General features: G+C 38.1%; 1 protein-coding gene across 1 annotated transcript; it reads right to left on the bottom strand.

The window, feature by feature from the left end:
* Window positions 1–8,040, bottom strand: snx22 (sorting nexin 22). Its single transcript, XM_085357678.1, has 7 exons — window positions 7,759–8,040; window positions 4,039–4,122; window positions 3,820–3,924; window positions 1,003–1,094; window positions 444–476; window positions 242–309; window positions 1–146 (listed from the first exon to the last, which is right to left on the bottom strand). The coding sequence occupies exons 1-7, from the start codon at window positions 8,038–8,040 to the stop codon at window positions 1–3; spliced, it is 810 nt and encodes a 269-aa protein (XP_085213804.1).
* Between the last annotated feature and the right edge of the window lie 12,109 nt (window positions 8,041–20,149).

Genomic DNA, 20,149 nt, shown 5'->3' with positions numbered 1-20,149 from the left:
TTAAGTTAGAACATTAGGCTTCTGGGTGGGGCCAGATGTGGGGAGGGTGGGCTCAGGTTCAGCGATTGTGGGGGCATTGAAGCTGACCCGGACGTCCCGGGGATAAAACCCCTGAAGAACCCCATCTACAACCACATCTGGAAGACCTGCAAGACAAACTTTGCTTTAAAGAAACTTTCCATATCTGCAGTAAAGCACCAAACAACAAAACTAATTTCTCCATGCCGTGCGTTCACCCTACCTGAAGTGCTGTCGGTGAGATAAGGATCCTGAAAGAATCCCAGCACTCGCTGATTGGTAAACTGATAACTGAGTAAGCGAAAGCAAAACATAATCGATTGATTTCATGCAATGAGTGTGAGTTGGAACTCAGCTGTCATCATTCATATAAAACACTGTTTGCACAAATACTGAGAAACAGGAAATACCAGTAATACTCCCACCTGTCATCTTGGCTGTCAAGTTCATCAAGCGATCTGAAATCAGAGCAGATAATTACTAAATACTGCCAAAAATTTCGAAATGAAATGCTTTGTGATGCTGCATAGTTGGCCATTTTATACAATGGAGTTTGCAGGGATGGACGACTTTTAAAATGAGCCACTCGAGGGACTGCAGCTTTTGTCACTTGCTTCAGATTCCCAAAACCAACAGGTAAAAGAATGGTGGCTGGTTCCATCTTTTATATACAGACCATGTTTTTAAGGATTTATTACATTTACAGTATAATTTAAAGAGACACAACTAATAAAGACTAGTGTGCCTACATATAGCACACTAGTCTTTATAATTAGTTGTACCCTACACATCCTGTGTGTTCTGTAGGAGCAGCAGGGACTTAACAGAGCCTCATTAAATGCACTGTGGGGTAGAGTCAGGGTTGCTACTGCTCCAGATCGCTGTTTCTGAAGATTTATTATGTTGTCACATTGCCCCCCGTGACCATTAATAGAGGCGCTAAATATAGCAAAATGTCCGGCTTCTCCAGACTGAAGGACTTACTCCATGCTGCTCTTGTTCCCCGTGTGGAAATGTCTAACGTGGAGGAAGTCCAGCAGCACCTGCGGCACATCTTCATACTGGTAGATGACATCCTGGAGAAAAAAAAAAAGGAGCATGTTTTCTTTAACAGTTTTTAGGGGCAAAACATCTACAAGAAAGGAAAAAAAACCCTACCTTTATTTAGACAGTAGTATAACCACATAATATTATAAAGTGTGATCTTTCATCAGCAGAAATATACATAACATTTACCCCGGAGCCCGTCACAGGAAAACACTTCCTCAAACCTGAAAAGTGTTTATTAAATTCAAAGTTTCAGGTCAAGGTCAGTGTAGCCGAAATCTCTGAATTCAAACTGTTCTAAACTTTCAGTTTCAAGCAGTTTTTTCTGTGAATAATGCAAAACTAAACCATTAGAGTACACAAATATAAACATTTGGAGTTACAAAATGAGAATCACAGATCCATTGAACTAAAGTTTTGTGCGTTACTCAGTGAGGTCCTTGCAAATTTCTTTGATGCCGAGTAAGTGTCAGCTGATGGGGTTTTATCTAAATCTAGTCACGGTTGAATAATAGTTCAAAAGATCAATTCTATACAGTTCAAGGAGCACGATTTTACATTTGGTTCTGCATTAAATGAACAGATGAACAGAAGCCAATATGGGGGAAATATGCTCTCTCTTTCTAGGCCCTGTCAGTACTCTCGCTACAGCGTTTTGAATCAGCTGAAGCCTTTTCAGGGAGTTTTTAGGACATCGTGATAACAACAAATTACAATAGTCCAGCCTAGAAGTAATAAATACATGAAGTAGTTTATCCAGCATCACTCTGAGACAGGATGTCTCTAATTTTAGAGATATTGTGCAAATGCACGAAAGCAGTTCTACATATTTGTTTAATATGCACACTGGGGAACAAGTGAAGTTGTTCGTTCTTTTTAACACTTTCTAGTAAGAGAAAGTTTGGGTTCAAGGATAGTTTTCTACTACTTCTGTATCAATATTAGAATAAATTGAGATAAACAACACGTTCCAAAGAGAGGAAAGCACACATCAACACTTTGAAGCCCGTTTCTCATCCTACTGAGCTGTTTGTCTTCACACTTAATCAGTCACATTTTTATGATGCTAACAGCAGGAACAGATGGGCAATTGTTGTGCTGGTCCAGAAAGGTTAGCTTCACTACCCAACAAATTAGAAAGAATTTAATTTAGAACATAAATAATAAATAATCTGATCTAGTTCTCACTTTGTAAGAAATCGTCAGACCATCTACTCTACATGGACATAATGTTGACATCGTTCCATTTACAGATCAGTTTTTGCAGTTTCACACTGACCACCTGTCACCTGGGAGCAGTGTTGGTCAAATTACTTGAAAATAGTAATTAGTTACTAATTACTGAATACTTCTCCAAGTAATACTATTACTTTACTGATTACTTATTTTCAAAAGTAATTAGTTACTTTATTACTTTTTAAAAACATGACACACAACCTGAAGTCAAAGGAGCTTGCACAGAAAAGCGTCTGGACTTCTTTAAGTTGCTTGAAGACGTTTCACCTCTCATCCGAGAAGCTTCTTCAGTTCTAAGGTCAAATGGTGGAGAGTCCCAGATTTAAACCTAGTGGGAGTTTCCCCCCAAAGAGGGACAAAAGGACCCCCTGATGATCCTCTAATCACCTGAGCCAAGGTGTGAAACTGGGTGTGGGTCCCAATCAGCCAGGTGTGAGCTCTTTGTGAAACCTGGCCCCACCTTATCATGTGATTTCCTGACGTCAGATGTCCCAGGATGTGAGTGGGCGTTAAGGCGTCTGGGGAGGGAACTCAAAACTGGATTATAGATGGCAGAGAGTTGGTGTCATAAACCACCGCCTCTGTTCAAAGATGGTCGCTCACAGTGGACACAGATGGCTTCTTTGACGACGATGACCTGGATGACTGAGAACCTTCACAGACGCAACCTGAATACGTTATAAAGCAACTGACCTTTCAGCCCAATTCTTTTATTCTTCTATTTTATATTCAATATAACATTGAATCAAATGAAAAAGTCTCTTTTTAAAACTTGTTTTATTAGTTTTAATATTTGAACATTATGCACATTGCATGAAGCAAATTAAATTATATGCAACATTCTCCGACTGGAAGACATTTGTTGAACATTTAAACCTATTTTCTGCATATTCTGCATAATTTTTTGTGTTTACACTCGCTCTTTCAAATAGATGCAAGTAAAACACAGCAGAAAATAAATAAACTTACTAAATGACTTTGATCTGCGACTAAACTGATGCTCCACATCTCCTTTATCAGGCTGAGGTTTATTTTTCAGATGTCTCCAGTTTAAAGTCTCAGAGCTCTAACGTGCAGCCGTCACATTAGAAATAAACAGCAGCACATTCAGCAAAAAAGTAATCAAATTAAAGTGTTTATTTTACTGCTCTGTGCGCTAAATCACCAGATTAATGATTTACTGCAGCATGTCCTTTTATAACAGTGTTGCATTTTCTAATGTTCTTTAGAGATTTTTAATCACCGCTTCATTTTCATCTGATTGGAGTAGGTAGCACTCATAGAAAGAAGAGTCATTTGATCTTTGAAATGCCTTTTTTTAGATCGATCAGATGGTGCCAACACACACCTTTCACATGAATGTGCAGGGGAAACTTTGGTTTTACTTGGCCAGTTGATAACCAGCGTTGAGTGACTGCATAACCTGATTTCCACTGTTGGGGTAAGTGAATCCAGATAACGCAGAAATACGTTGGTTATGTTGAACCCGCTTCGTAATCCAAGCCTCAGATGTCTTACCTGGACATAATCTTCCAGCTCTTGCCTCCTCTGCTCCGGAGGTTTGGTCCTCAGATGTTGGTTCCTTTTGCTCGGGAAATCTGGAGTCTGGACGATTTTCCTGAGCTGTATGTGGTAGCAGCACAAGAAGCCTCAAACATTTCAAACAGACAGATCTGGGTCCCATTTAACATCCTTATCATAGTAAAAGCAGCTCTGGTCATAAAACAAAGATCATACTTTTCTGTGGAGATTTTGAAATTCACTGTTTCTTCTCAGCACAAAATGTTTCCTCTCGTTGAACAAGACTTCAATTCTGAAGAGCTGCAAATAAGAGAGCAGGACACACACAGAGGATTCATTCTTTAGTCACTACTGAGGCATGTGGGTCTTTCTAAAAGGTGGGAACTAAGTGGTAGAAGTTGCGTTAAGTGTTGTGCTTCTCTAAAATAAAATGATGAGCAGGGATTAGGTAATAGCGGAAGAAAATGCAACATGACAGAACCTGCTAAACTTCAAACCGAGCATCAGACTTGGGAAAAGGGTGACTTTGTTGCTAGCAGTAGTCAAAGCTCGTCATCTTAATCTGGTTTCCTGAACATTACAAAGAGTTTGCTGCACGGAAATTTTAGACCAGGCACCTCTGGGATGTAGTGTAACAGTAGATTTACATCATGGATGTACAGCAAACAAATTTGAGGCAACAGCGTGATGCTGTTACATTTATGAGGCAAAATCTCTGATCTCTGTTTCCAGCACCTTCTTAAATAGAAGTCTGCTCTGAAAGCAAAAGAGAGTCCAACTGAAAATTGTAATTATTTTTCCTTACTAAGAAAAGCATGTAAGCCAATTGTCTTTTAAAAAAAACCCAAAAACCCCCAAATGTGTATGTTATGTTTTAACAAATGATTTTTATTATAGTGCAGTTCACTTACACTCAGGTTTAAGAAACAAAAGAACAACTGAGTGAGACGAATCCTTGAGTTACAAAAGTCTATTCAGAATGACAATTTTTAAACAACTAATGAGAAATTTCCTGCAACTTATGAAAAAACAAAAACAAAAGAGGGCCTCTCCTGGTACCGGCAAAATGTTACTAATGAAGTGAAACAACAATCAGGCGACTGTGGGGCTCCACTTTGAAATAAAGACATTTTCTTTTGTATGTCACAGACTGGTTCATAATACAAGAACATGACTTCTCCACTAGTCGGAGGCACAGAGCTTCTGATTTCACTCTGCAAATTCGATATATCCACTCTTTCTTTCCTTCACAATGATGAGTCAACTTTTAAATAGAGTTAGTATGCTAACATGTACATATCTTATATATGACTACTTTGTATGACTGTCTTTTGCTATTTTCTGACATGGAAGTAGTCCAACGTCGTTATAAATAACTACCTGTAATTTAAAAAAAAAAATTGTTAAATAACTTCAAAGAAATCTGAATTTAACGTGTGTAAGCTGTGATTTTATTGTAGCACAGGGAATTGGAACAATCAAGAACAATTATAGTAAAGATGGAAAACTAATTAAAAAACAATTTAAAAAAAGAGAGGACATTTTAGTGTTTGTTAGTTTGATAAAATCTGTTGTCACAACCCGATGAGCTGTCGGTGGATTAATGAGACTTTGAAGGTCTACAAGGCTGCGAATCACCTGCTTTCAAAAGTTCTGGTTTTATTGTACTAAACATTAATATATATCGGCATACAATAGCAATATAATAAAAATAAGAGAGACTAAAACTCTGAGGTGAATAAAAAACTAAACCACTCTGGAAACCAAGTGAAACTAAACTGAATGAAAAACATAAAAAAGCTCAGGCTTCACACGGCTCTGAACGCTCAGCTTCTACTCTATGATCTGTGTGATGTCAGAGAGACAGGATATTCTTAATATGGTCATCTCAAGTGACCAGCCTGAGTCAGTGCTACTACATGTTTTAGCTGTGTAGATAGCATTAGCCTTTAGTCATATATGAAATAATCATCATCATAGGATTAATACATTCACACACATTTATAGTACACATATTACTATTAAGCAGTTTGGTTAAAAGTGGCATTAAACAAACTTTATACCGGTCTGACTTACAGTTTGGTACCCTGCATCTTCTTTCTGAGGATATAAAACTCTTCATACTTGTGACGTGCTTAGACCAAGTCCTTTTGCACTTCGCTCTCCAATGTGCGCCTTTTTCTTGTTTTGTATATATTCCTCTTGGCTGTATATATGCATTCTTCTGTTTGCTATTTTTTTCCTGCTGTCTTTACTATTTATACTTTTTGACTCCTGTGCAGTTGGCGTGGAACACCCATAATTTCGTTGTACATGTACAATGACAATAAAGGACTATTATAATGTATTCAATTCTATATCCTTTAGATCCTTCAGGCCCTTCAGATGTCTCTTGTTGTGAGATGGAGGGAGCGTGCCAATTATCTTTCCAGGCTTTTTCATCAAATTTTGAGTTTGTGATGTGAGCTTGACAGGCAGAGTGTCACGAATATGGGGAACAATGGGACTGTGGGCTACTCTTGATTGTGTTTGAGATGTTGTTGATCCTTTCATTTATGGCACAGAAACCATAACAAAAAGCTTCTTTGCAGTGAAATGAAACCAAGTGTTTAAAAAAAAAAAGTGTCTGCTGCCACCACGGTCTGAGTTGCTGTTTCAATCTTTCAGAATTTTTCCACGGTTCTTCCTCTTCTGGTTGATCTCTACTGTCACTATATTTCAAGCCCACTTTTCAACCAATCAGCAAACTGCTTACACACAGCATCATCAGCCTCCTCATACCCTGCTCCTTGTTTGGAGAAATGCATGCAAGCATGTCTGCTTAGGCTGCATACCCAAGAAACCTCAGTCTGCGTGAACAGGGCACAAACAAGGTGCCATCGTTTCTGCTTCAGAAGGTTCGAATGGCAGGTTATTGGAGCACTGTCTCCAATAACCTGCCATTCAAACCTTCTGTTTGTGACAGGCAGCCAATCACAATGAAGCTGGCTTAAGAGAGAGAGGAGCTTAAACTGTTTTTTTTTGTCCAGACAGAGTCATCCTCTGTCTGGGGAATTTAGCTTTGAGGGATTTAGAATATGACCAATATACCAATAAGGATTATTTTGAACAGTGAATGCAACGTTACTCTAGTAGAATCCAGGAAAATAAAGAAGATAAAGCTGAAATGAGTAGAATAGGTCCCTTTTAAAAAGTGCTATGATGGTTTTATATTGCTATTTTATTGTGAAGCACTTAGGTATACCGTTGGTTTTTAAATGTGCTATATAAATAAATTTGTATTGTATTTGAGAGTCTGACCCCTTCTTAAAGATGTTCCTGCAGCAGAGGAAGTATAACTGAAGTCTTACATGCATATCTAAGAATTGATCGTCAGTTTAAGTTTTCACTTACAAATAATATAAAGATCTGATAAATTTAAAGAATAATGTGCAGAAGGATTGTATAAATAAATAAATAAATAAATAAATAAATACCAGCTCAGCAAACTTCAACCTTAAAGTGTAGTTCTCAGGTTAATGCATCAACAATTACATCTAGTCACATTATAAGTGAGAGCGGCTGGGCTTCAAGTATTTACAGTGTAAAATCACAGCAACTAGGGCCACAGTTACTGTGAGTTTCTGCTGCGTTTACTGAGGAAATCACCTGAACGCATTTAGTAATAAGGATAATTGTATTTGTTGTTGCAAGAAAAAAATTGCGTAATTCTTGCCACTCTGGAGTGGAAAAAACCCCTGAGCTGAACTCACTGTCACTCTTCCTGCAGGTAGCCCGGCTTACCTGGCGTCCCCGGAAGACAAAGTTTTACTGATTATCAAGCGAAAAAAATTGCTTGTGTCCAGATAAACCGCAGTCGTAATTTCATCCCGCTGGATTTGCGCAAAAAAACCCAAAACAAAAAAACCCGATAACACTAAAATGCCGCGTCCTCACCTTTTTAGTCTTTCCCGACTCATCCACCTCCTTCTCCATCGATGGTATCGACACTTGAATCATGGGGAAACTTTCCTGCAACACCATCGGACAGCGGTCTTTATAATCTACTCGCTGCCGCTGACTGCAGACAGAGCGGTAACTCCACGCACTGTTCTCCGTGTCCGGAAACTCCGGGATAAGGGTCAGTGTGTGCGCTCTGTAGGTCTCCGCTCGGTTTCCTCCTGCGCCCCACCTACACACTAATTGGACAAACCCATCCACGAGCTCCTTCTGGCACATTAAAGGCACAGATCAGATTTTAGGACCCGAAGCGTGACGGTGGGCAGCGTTGACTGGAGTTTCTGCGCCAGTCACGTGTCCACCACACAGTAGCAAGGATGCAGTGTGTGAGGGTTTTAGTGCTCGTGTAGTTTTCTGTAATTTTTCGGCTAACATCAGTATTACAGTATCTAAACAGTTAATAACAGTGTCTCAGCTTGGTAACTTCTGTCTGTTTGTATAGCCTCACCATACCATACTGGCTACTTTGTTAAGTATAACTAATACACTTATAAGAGGCACCATATTTCTTTGTTGCATGAATTCAACAAGGTGTTGAAAACATATCGCTGAGATTTTGGTCCTTGTTGACATAATAGCACCACAGAGTTGCCGCTTATTTGTTGGCTGCGCATCTATAATGCAAATCTCCACCACAATATATCACAAAGGTGCTCTGTTGGATTGTGAATCTGAGTCCCGTGAGCTCACTATCATGTTCAAGAATCCAGTTTGAGTTTATTTGAGCTTTGTGACATGATGTGTTATCTTGCTGGAAGCAGCCATCAGAAGATGGATATACTGTGGTCATAAAATGATGAACATGCTCAGCAACAGTCCTCACTTTTAGTAAACTGACTTAAAGTAAAATGACGTGGGTAAACTTTATTTTTATTTTTTAACAGCCCTCTGTATCTTTAGCATCATTATTACATCCATACAATATTGATTGTAAATAAGGTTAGCACGTTGTTAAAGCAGGCCATACAAAAGGCGTCATACGTTTTGTTGAGCCGTTGTCCAGTTTTGGTGAACCCATGTGAATAGTAGCCTCGGTTTCAAGATTGATGTATGTTCAGAGGTGCTGTTCTGCGTAACTTAGTTGCATTTTGTACTAGAGAACCACCACGTACTGGATATTTTCTGTTATTCAGACCTCACTCTGTAAACCCCAGCAGATCAGCAGAAATACTCCAAACATCCCGTCAGGCTCCAAAAACTATGCCATGCTTAAAGTCACTTAAATCACTTATTTCCCCCATTCTGATGCTCAGTTTGAACGTCATCGTCTTGACCATGTTTACATGCCTAAATGAATTGAGCTGCTGCCATGTGATTAGATTAGAAATTCAAACATTCTGATTAGGTTTGGATAAAACAATAACCTCACTCAAAAGTTTAAAAGCACCCCAAACTACCTTTCTCTAGTAAAGCTGAATCAGCTGATCGATGCATATAACAATCTGTGTTTAAACTAACTGTTTAATAAATGGACAATGGCATAACAACATGCAGTTCAAAGAATGGACAGTGTTATTTTATGTCATGTTTCACTGATGTTTTGGCCAATTAAATCCAGCTTAGATTCACCTGCAAACACAACTATGCTATCAGTCAGTTATATGTTTATGGGTCAGGGGTGGGCAACTCCAGGCCTCAAGTGCCGGTGTCCTGCAGGTTTTAGATCTCACCCTGGGTCAACACACCTAAATCAGATGATTAGTTCATTATCAGGCCTCTGGAGAGCTTCAAGACATGTTGAGGAGGTAATTTAGCAATTTGAATCAGGTGTGTTGGATCAAGGACACATCTAAAACCTGCAGGACACCGGCCCATGAGGCCTGCATTTGACTACCTCTGTTATAGATTATGGTTTATGAACACAGTCATAAATCCTAAACCTCAGAAGACCACTGAGAAGATTTATGGATGGAGTGAAGGAGGACACGCAGAAGGCTGGTGTGAAAGAGGAGGATGCTAAGGATAGAGACATGGTGAGGCTGAGGCAGGTGATTTGATGTGCACACACCTAAAAGAAGAAGTCAAAACAAGAAGAAGAAGTTGTGCTTCATGCAAAAATCTGTGCACATTTTACTATCTCAGTGGTTCCACTTAGGTCTCTATGAACTCTTGTTAGAAATATCTGACTTCTCTAACCTCATGACTTTTATTTACTTTTGTCACAGACAGGTAGATTACACTGGGGTTTTATGCAGGGCTGAAAACATGTACGGTAAAGCTTTCACAGTAATATAAAACTGTAAACTTGTAAAAGCCAGATGAGGGCATGCAAATGTCTAAGGATATGTTTTTATCTTTGTTTTTACTGGTAAAAACTAATAAGAGGGCCGTGAGTTAAGAGCTATAGCTATTGCTATAGAAAAACTATAAAAGCTTTGGAGGTGGGTGCATTCCCTGTGTAAAAAGATTATCACAAATCTACCAGCTCTCAGAAAGCAACACGGTCACATGTCACTTTCAAATCCAGGTTCACTTCCTGCTGTTTTCTGAAACTCAAAGTAAAACAAAAAACTGCTGGACATAAAAAGGGATGTAACCCCGGACCACACGCAGCACACAACTGTACTCAAATCCTCTGAAAATCACAGCTTAAACATGAAAACCAGACTGCACGCCCAAATCCTTTTCCCCTCAACAAACAACAACACGTAGCTGCATGTGGTTCTTCCACCACATGCAGCTACGCTTCATGTTTTCATCTCCTCCACAGTCACATGCTCTGTGTGTGACCTGTCATCATGGGATTAATATCTTCCCATCCCTATTGTTGCTCACTGCGTTTAAATGTAAGCAGACAGCAGAACTGACTTAAGCAACATTACGTGAGGATGTGTGACTTACAGTCATAGATCAGAGTGGGGAAAAATATAACACACTCGTCTGCCGCTCACGTCATCACACGTTTAACTGTGGTGAGTCTTCTGCCTGCTAGGACAAACTCACTGTGCCTGAAATCCTGGCGTCAGCACACACACACACACACACACACACACACACACACACACACACACACACACACACACACACACACACACACAGGCCCAATACAATAACAAAGAGGAAGTGGTTGGTTTTATAGCTGTAACACCATTTTTTTAAAATAGTTCTCCTGATGGATTGAATTTAAAGAATCCAAACTCACTGAAAACATTCTGATGAGCTTTTGAATAATTTTTTATTTTATAGGGCTGCTTTTTATACAGGATTTTATTGAATTTTACTTTTACTTTTAATTGTATTTTTTAGAGTTTTACTGTGTAATTGTGTCTCTGTGTAATTGTGACACTGGTTAAAATACAGATGTAGTTTCCGGGTTGGAAAAGTAAAGCTGCCTAAAAAATGCCTAAAGTCCTGCATTCTATCTGAAGGCCACCACTTTTGTTGCCATTTTAGGCTAAAATGGCAACAAAAGAAATGCTCAGCTCAAGGTTTCAAAATGGGTTTCAAAAAACTTAAAGGTAGCTACACTCAAAAAATATATGTCCAAAATTCTTACTTTAAAATTTACAAATATTTCCATGTAATTCTGTTAAATAAGTACAATGTAAAATGTTACATTTAATGGAATCTGGTCAAATGAAATGTTGGTGGGTTGGTATACAGTCAGTCTTTGGCAAGCATAGTTTCTGTAATAATTTAAAAAACTTTGACTTTATATCATTCATTACATTTTACTCTATAATATTGCCAAGAATTGTTTTTTTTTGTTTTGTTTTGGTTTTTTGATTGCATGTCTATCTTCCGTACTGTCCGTGCTCCCAGGTCTGCACTGTCATACTTCAGGGTTTTATTGTTTCCTTTTTTCTGTTCCTCCTCGATTTTCTGTCTGTGACCCTGAAATCAAGCTCCGTCTGCCATGTTGAAAGTCGGCACAAAGCCTGAAAATCACCCCATAGGAGGCAGCAGCAGCAGGAGTTATATCGCAGAGGTGTATCCATTGTTTTTACCTGAGGGTATCAAAGAGACACTGCACACAGCTGCAATATACAAACCATGACATCCTTTAAATTATTTTCTATGTTGTTCCAGTTATTTAATGTGATCCTACTTTGTGCCCTTCACTGTTCAATGATATAAAAAATGTAGCTAATGTTTTGTCACACTGTGCAAAGTTTACTTAAATATACAGCGTGGCACATACTGGCACATATGAGGTCTAAAGTACAGCTCTGTTTGGGCTATAATAAATTTATACCATTTATGATGCACCTGTACCGCACCTTGTATTTAATTGTGAGTCGGTGTAGCTGTGGCCATGTTATGATGTTTGACCTTTGTAAACAACAGGTTTGAACAAACAGCAGGGGGGTGGAGCTTCTGTGCCCACAGCCAGATCTGTGTGCATGTGTTGACCATATTAGGAATAGTGTCCTTTTTTTTTTTTTTTTTTACAATATACAAAACCAGGAGTAGAAACAACAATTTTTGTGCGTGTGCTGACCCCCCTTTTTTTTAGAAACTTAAAAAATTAGTCTGTGTTTAAACATCCATCATTGCAGTTTTATAAATATATGACAGAAAATTAAAAAGTAAAACAGAGTCCCTTTAAATGAAGTAAGCATTGAGCATTTTTCACATAAAGGTTCATTTGGGAGAAATGGTGTAACTTAATATCATGAAAACAAACTCGTTTTGGCTCATGTCTGCATGGACTGAAATCTGAGCCTCTACATTTGGGTGCGTCAGTGTAAATATGCTTTTGCACGTGATGTTTCCTCATGAATTTGTGTGTTTTGTGTCCCTCCTTTTGAAGCTCTCTGCTGTGGAATGTGGAGGCGAATCTCCACAACTTCACAAACTGAAGTTTGTCACTGACAGACATACCAGCTGGTCCTGGGAGCGTGATGCATTTGTGCAAACCAGTGCGTGAATGAAAGAAAGCACTGTCATCCAGAATAACTGTGTTAGCTGACGCATTCTTGGATTTTGTGCAAGGTTGGACTGGAAGCTGTTTACTGCTACATAATGAAAGAGCACATCCACATATACACCGGAGCCTCACGCAGACTTCAAAATAAAACAGCAACACTTTGCACTTTGACCTGCTATTGAAGACTTGGTTCCCATTAGTGTCCTTAATGGAGCTCCTCCGTACGACTGTAAACAATAGTGTTCTTTGTTATCCTGTAAGAGAGACAACACAGTTTTCTCATTGATTGTAATCTAACATTTCAGTCAGCAGTGTCATCGATTTCTCTAGGCTCTTGTTGTTTTTGCACTTCGAGATGTAAACATGCAACTGTTGCTCTGTTTTATAACTACTAGATGAGCCTTTTGTGAAAGAATAAAGTTTTATATATTATTATAAAACTCTTTTGTAGATTCCTCATTTAACAATGGCCTGTTTACTGCAGCTTGTTATAATCACTGTGAGATGATTTGAACTTTGTGACATAGCACCAGTAGGATAAGGTGAAGATCTGTACACTGTGGGCATAAAGGAATGGAGATGGTGTTTAAACGAGGCAGCTCAGTTGACTCTACGGGGTCTGTGAAGAATACGCAAATGCAGGTAAACTCAGTAATACTCAGACCAGTCAATCTGGCACCAAAAACCATCAAAGTCACTTTCATCTTGAACATGTCTACATGTCAAAATCTTTGAGCAGCTGACATGTGATTGGATGATTAATAAACAATTAACAATCAGTTGAACATGAAGTAGGTGGCCCCTGAGTGTCTATTAGATCACTGTTCACGTGCCAAACAAGTACTTTTATTCTTAAACCTTAATTATATAGTTGAATTGTACTCGTAAAATGATTCTTGGTGTACAGGTTGAGCCATTTTTGTATTCCGGTTGGCAAAGAATGGAGGCCCAGCCCCACAAGTGAACTAAGCAAACTTTACGTACTCTGTAATTTGAGTCAAAATCTAGTTTAAGTACTTTTGATTTAGATTATATTTGTCTTCAAGTTTGATTTATTAAGCACCAATACACGTTTGAAGTGTTTAACCAACACAAACATGTGGAAATGTAGGATTTATCCTTTTTAAAACAATAGTAAAGCAACATCTGACAGCTGTTTCCTTCAATAAATGATGGATTTTTTTGGCATACTGTATCAGACATATTTAATACATTCACTAACTCACAAAACTGCTCAAGGCAGAAAACAAGCATGAACGTTTCTGAGGATAGTTTTGTGTCTGCGTTTATAATTTGATCATTAAAGGAATAAGGAATCTGACATGTACTGTGGGCTCAGTGGGGGCCCAACAACAGCTTTCAGCCCTGGGATCCCTGAGGAGGTCACATTAAGTTAAACAGTAACTTTCTATAGAACATGACATCATTCACTTCTCCATTGAACATCGAAATCTCCAGAAATCACTTTTAAACAACATTTTACAACATAGAACTGAACCATCACATTATTACATCGATAGTTTTAAGTTATTGTGGTTGATTCAGTGGAACATCTAAATAGTAAACTTGACTCTTCAACCCCACAATTTGTGTTTCTACATTTTCCCTGAATGCCCTTTGTCCTTTAACTTGAACACAAAGTGTAGAAAGTTTGAATTATTGAGACGTTGCGTGATGGAGCAGTGAACTGAGTGATTCACATCATGAAAAAACTGTAAAATATATATCTGCAGTGTTTGGATAAATCTGTGAGCTTTACACAGCACATTGTTGGTACAGATTCATCAAACTTTGGGATGATTTCATCTCTAACAATGTATCATATTATATTACTTTGTCAAAGGAAACCCTGTAAAACCTGAAACTGCAGAATAACTTGATTCCACTGCTGTTAAATACATGTACAATATTTCTCTTTGCAGTATAGTTCAGCTTAATGGGGTATTAAATTACAGAAGTCAGCAGTTAATGTTGTAACTGGTTGAGCTGAAGCTCAAATCAATTTCAAATTCAAATTTGTCACATACACAGTCATACACAGTATGATATGCAGTGAAATGCTTACACAACTGCTCGTGACCTAAAGGAAAAAAAGGCTATGAATAAGATAGGAAATAAATATGAAAATTAAAAAGGGTCAATTTAACTAGGAAGGAATAAAATAAAATATAAAAATTAAAGTTAAAAATGAAATAACTGTACAACAACAAATTAGAATGAAGGGTAAATTTAACTGGGAAAGAATAAGATAAAATATATAAATTAAAGTTGAAAATAAAATAACTCTACAACAAAATACACAGTATAGAACTATATAAGAATGTATGAAGAAATATATATATATATATATATATATATATATATATATATATATATATATATATATATATATATATATATACAATAACAGCAGCTGTACAGTATTAAGTGGAAATGAAGAAATATAATGTCCAGTGTTGTGCAATCCACATTTGTAAGTGTCTTGTGCAGTGCAAATATGCTTAAAGAGATTTAGTGATGAAGTGATTCGATAAGATGACCACGCATCTAATCAAATTAGTGTAAACAAAGTCCAGAAAGTCCAGTGTGTGTGTAAGAACCATATGTGTGGGTCAGTACTGTGTGGTGGTGTGATTGAGAGACCGTATCGCCTGCGGGAAGAAGCTCCTCCTCAGTCTCTCTGTGTTGGTCTTCAGGGAGTGGAATCGCTTTCCTGACCTCAACAGAGAGAACAGTCCGTTGTTGGGATGGCTGAGGTCCTTCACGATCTTGCTGATCTAAAAGTGAAGAATATTTGTTGAATTAAATCAAATTACAAGTTCCTTGTTAGTGTTATTAAATATTATATATATGATAATTAACAAAGATTCTTGAACATGAACATGTAACATATTTAAATGTTTCTGGTCAACAGTTGAAACCGGTTAACTTTATTCTGTATAACTGGGTAATAACAAAGTAGGAACTACTGCAGTTTTATAAATGCAGTAAAGTCATGAAAGAGTTAATTGTTTTATGTATTAATTAGATTTAATTTTTCATATTTATCAGTTTGGTTTTAATTAGTTTATAAATACGGCACTTTTCATGTATTTGACTTCTCTATAAAACGAATAACCTTTGTATTCTTTGGCTAAGCATCATATGTTCATTAAAACTGACTGATTGTAACTGGAAAGTCACACCTTGTTCCCACTTAGTTCTGTGTTATATGTCAGTCCCAGTCTGAGAGGATCGAAACCTCCTATGAATGTGCGCCACAGGATCCCAGTCGGAATCACTTTATCATTCTTCTGGACGAGTTCAGACAAAAACGCCGCATAAAACCGACTCTGTCCGTAAGATGGACGTCAGGGAAGAACCCAAACAAGTAGTAGAAAGTATGGAGTCAGAAGGGCAAGCACCCAACCCTCCACCCTCTCCTCCTGCTTTGCCGGCTGGACTAGTGATGGTTACTCCAATCAGGACAGATAATTAGTTATTTTAAACTTCCTTTATTTTCTCCACACGGCTCACTCCACTCGCCGTGACATCATCACTAGTTTACAGAGACTAGAAAAAGAGACAATATCCAGCGGTGGCTCTCTGTGTAAAATAAGAATGATTTGATTGCTTCAAGCTGATGGGAAGAAAACGTAGCTTGTTACAATCAATGCAGAAGAGCATCTCAGAATACATAACAGGTCCAGCTTTGAAGCAGATCGGCGACAGCTGCAGAAGACCACACCGGACGCCACTTCTGTCACCAAAGAAGAGGAAGATTCTGCAGGTTTACCAATATTAGATAATAGAAGATTGAAAAACAGTTATCTAGTCTGATTAGTCTCACTTTTAGCTCTGATATTAGATTGATGGGGTCAGAATTTTCACATAAAAAAAACCATGAAAGCATGGATCCATCCTGTCTTCTTGGCACATCTGATTATTGTTTAAATCTTACAGCCCTCCTATTGTTGCTGAACATGTCCAGTCTTTCATGAACACATGTTAACTATCTTCTGATGGCTGCTTCCAGCAGGTCAAAATCAATATGGAACAATATGGGACAAATAATTAAGTCAATCCACTATTTTAAATGTAAAAGTAACAAAGTGATCTTGAACTTATATGTATGAAGACAGCCCCACCTGCTGGTAAGATTGTGTAAGGTAAGGTAAGGTAAGGTAACTTTATTTATACCTAAAGGCAAGGTAAATTTGCTTTACAGAAAAATGACAGCATTTGACATCCCTTTAAAAACACACATACCTAGTAAATATATAAAACTCACTGTGACACATACTTTAATATTTCGAATCAAAAACAGTTCTTATTTAATTCAGTGACAGCAACGGGGACAAAGCTATTTTTATAACGCTTTGTCCTGCATCTCGGAAATAGAAACCTCCGTCCTGAGGGAAGAAGCTGAAATTCACCCCTTAGAGGATGGGAACCATTATTAAGGATTGATAAAGCCATCCTCTGTACCTGCTTAGAGTACAGGGAGGCTAAACAAGACTGTGGCTCACCTATCAGACGACTGGACCATCTCACTATCTGATTTAGAGAGTTTTTCTCTGTGACAGAGGTCTGACCAAACCATGCCACCAAACAAAAGGATAAAACAGACTCAATAAAAGAACGATAAAACAAAGTTAAAATTTTTTGGTCAATGTGGAAATGAACAAGTTTCCTAAGGCAATAAAGGTGCTGGTGACCCTTTTTACAAACTGATTTGCAATTTTGATCAAAGTTCAGTTTTTCATTTATTATGGTCCCAAGATATTTATATGATTGTACTTGCTCTATTTTCTGACCTTTAATTAAAGTGACTGCTTGCCCATTTTGTTGTTTCCTAAAATCAACAACCATGTCTTTTGTTTTAGATATGTTCAGCTGGAGATAAGACTCCTCACACCACTGAACAAAGTCATCAATGACTGGACCGTGGTTAATTTCACCCTCTTTCAGTAAGCTGACAATAACAGAGTCATCTGCATATTTAATAATGACCCTGTTTTCATGTCTGCCCTGACACATATTTGTATAGAGAGTGAATAATAAGGGCGATAGGACGCACCCTTGAGGAGAACCTGTGGAGGAGAACACTGGGTCAGACAGAACCCCATTTATTCTCACTCTTTGTGACCTGTCAGTTAGAAAATCTAAAATCCAGCCCACCAGGTTTTTCCTGATTTCAAACTGTTCTAAAAGTCTTTTAATTAAAATATGGGGCTGTATTGTATTAAAAGCCGAAGAAAAATCAATGAAAAGAAGTCTTGCAAAAGTCCCTTTACTCTCTACATGTTTAAGAATTAGATTTAGTAAAGTCAAAAGTGCGTCCTCCACTCCTCTGTTGGGCCTGTATGCAAACTGCATTGGATCCAGCTGACCTTCAGTCTCTTTCATAATCACATTTCTGATGATTTTTTCAAAGACTTTCATGACAACTGAAGTGAGGGCAACAGGCCTGAAGTTGTTTAGAATTTTTGGACGACTAGATTTAGGGACAGGAACCACGACTGCTTCTTTCCAAAGAGAGGGCACATGTTGTGTTTGCAAGGATTTGTTAAAAATAACCTGAAATATAGGACTGAGTTCATCAGCACAAGATTTAATTAGGCGGCCACTAATATTATCAGGACCCTGGCTCTTATTCACATTGACTGTATGAAAGGCCTTTTTAACATCGCTGAGTTCAATGATAAAGTGCTGAGTATCTCTCAGTTTCTGTTTCAGTTCCAAAATATCCTCGCTAAAATCAGAAGAACTAAAACGAGCATAAAACATGTTTAAAGCATTTGCAAAATCTCTGTCTGAATTAAAACCATCTAAAATGACCTGACTGCTGCTCTGGGGATTTTGAAACCCTGCTATGGTTTTCATACAAGTCCAGGCAGACCCCAAATTTTTTGCAGCAAATTTGTGGTATTCATATCGAAAAAGTACATCATCAGCAATGCATGATGCAGAGTAATGCTTCTTGACTGCAATATGTGACACTTTAAACTCATTGTTGACAAAAGTCTCTGTGTTTGTGGGAAAAAGAATCACATCAAAGCTTGAGAAAGACTGGAAATGATTAAAGGTCAAAGGTCAGATTTCTATTCCACGTCACTAGTGCATGGAATCACATTTCTTGACTTGTGCACTATTTATTTATCCTTTTCAACATCCATTTCATTGTTTTTCAGAGCGAGGTTTGGGATATTTTGTTTCCCATCATTAATGAAACTTTTTTAATAATGTAAACATTAAAAATGACGAAAAGATGAGACTGAGTAACTTTTGAGGTCTGGTGGAGCAGTGGGAGTTTAGGTGTTTTTTCAGATATAAAGCAAGAATGGCCTCATTAGCTGCCAGCATTTGCAATGTAAGCAGTATGTGTATAGTTGGTTTACTTAGGCTGTGGGACTCACATTCATGTATAAATGTATACATTCGCTGTTATGTAGGCAGCAGTACTTGTTCTTCATTTCAAACAAAGTGGCAAATACAAAGTACTGCGCAGAGCTGCATTTCAGTGAGATAAATAACAAAAATATGGACAAATCAGCTACAGGTGTTACAGGTATTCCATGGGGTCTGTTTTTATACAGAAAAGTAGAGACAGGAGACATGAGTTGCATTTGGTCTGCAGGCTCTTCCTCCTCTGAGGTACAGAAGCGTTGCAATGGCCTATCGCGCTCACAACTACTTCTCCCTTGTGGCGTTGCCACGCAATCACGTCTTCATAACTTTAACTGAAAAGTGCAATACCACCATGAAAAAATGCTTTTTACATTAATAAATGTTTTACAAAAAAAATACAATTGACCATACACTTGTAGGTGTCACACAGGCATCAACAGCTCATTGTTATCAGTAATTTGGACCTGAAATCCTCCATAGCTTCATTTGAAAGAGGATAATCCCTGGAAACTGAAGCTGTTGTTTTTTAAAATGTCTTCACACAGATTTTTAAAAGAACAAACTGCCCTGCTGTGAGTGGTGGCTGCTCATTGCTATAAAGCTATAGCTATAACCAAAGCTACCAGACAAAACAGCAGTTGCCTGGGAACAAATTACAAAAAATGCCACATTTACCCAAGTGAGTCCTAGCTGACAGACAGCCATGATGCAGCATGGTGATTTTTGACCTGTCAAACAGCAGCAGTCTGACCGCTTATCTATTTACAGCTCTTTGCAGTGACAGTTGGACGTGTGGCAACATTCTTAGGCTGAGGAAAGAGATAGTCAAGTATCTTCTGTTTTTCTCTTCCCTGCTGTTTTGAACTGGGTGTGAGGAGGCATTAATGCTGGTAAGGAGTCAAAAGTGTTTTCTGTTCATAAGTTTAAACTCACTGCAAGTCTTCTGATTTCTGTTGTCATGTTAGCAGTGTTGTCATGGAACAAAGCAAATGATACGGTTACTCATATTTTATCTAACAGGAAAGGTAAAGCTTGACTTTGTCTACAGTTACCGCTGCCTGGGTAACG

Source organism: Diplotaxodon limnothrissa, linkage group LG7, assembly GCF_057381915.1.
Source record: "Diplotaxodon limnothrissa isolate DT_005_m linkage group LG7, D_limnothrissa_male_GT1.1, whole genome shotgun sequence".
NCBI lineage: Eukaryota > Metazoa > Chordata > Actinopteri > Cichliformes > Cichlidae > Diplotaxodon > Diplotaxodon limnothrissa.
The sequence above is the reverse complement of the archived record's forward strand: the minus strand, read 5'-3'. Positions and strand labels throughout refer to the sequence as shown.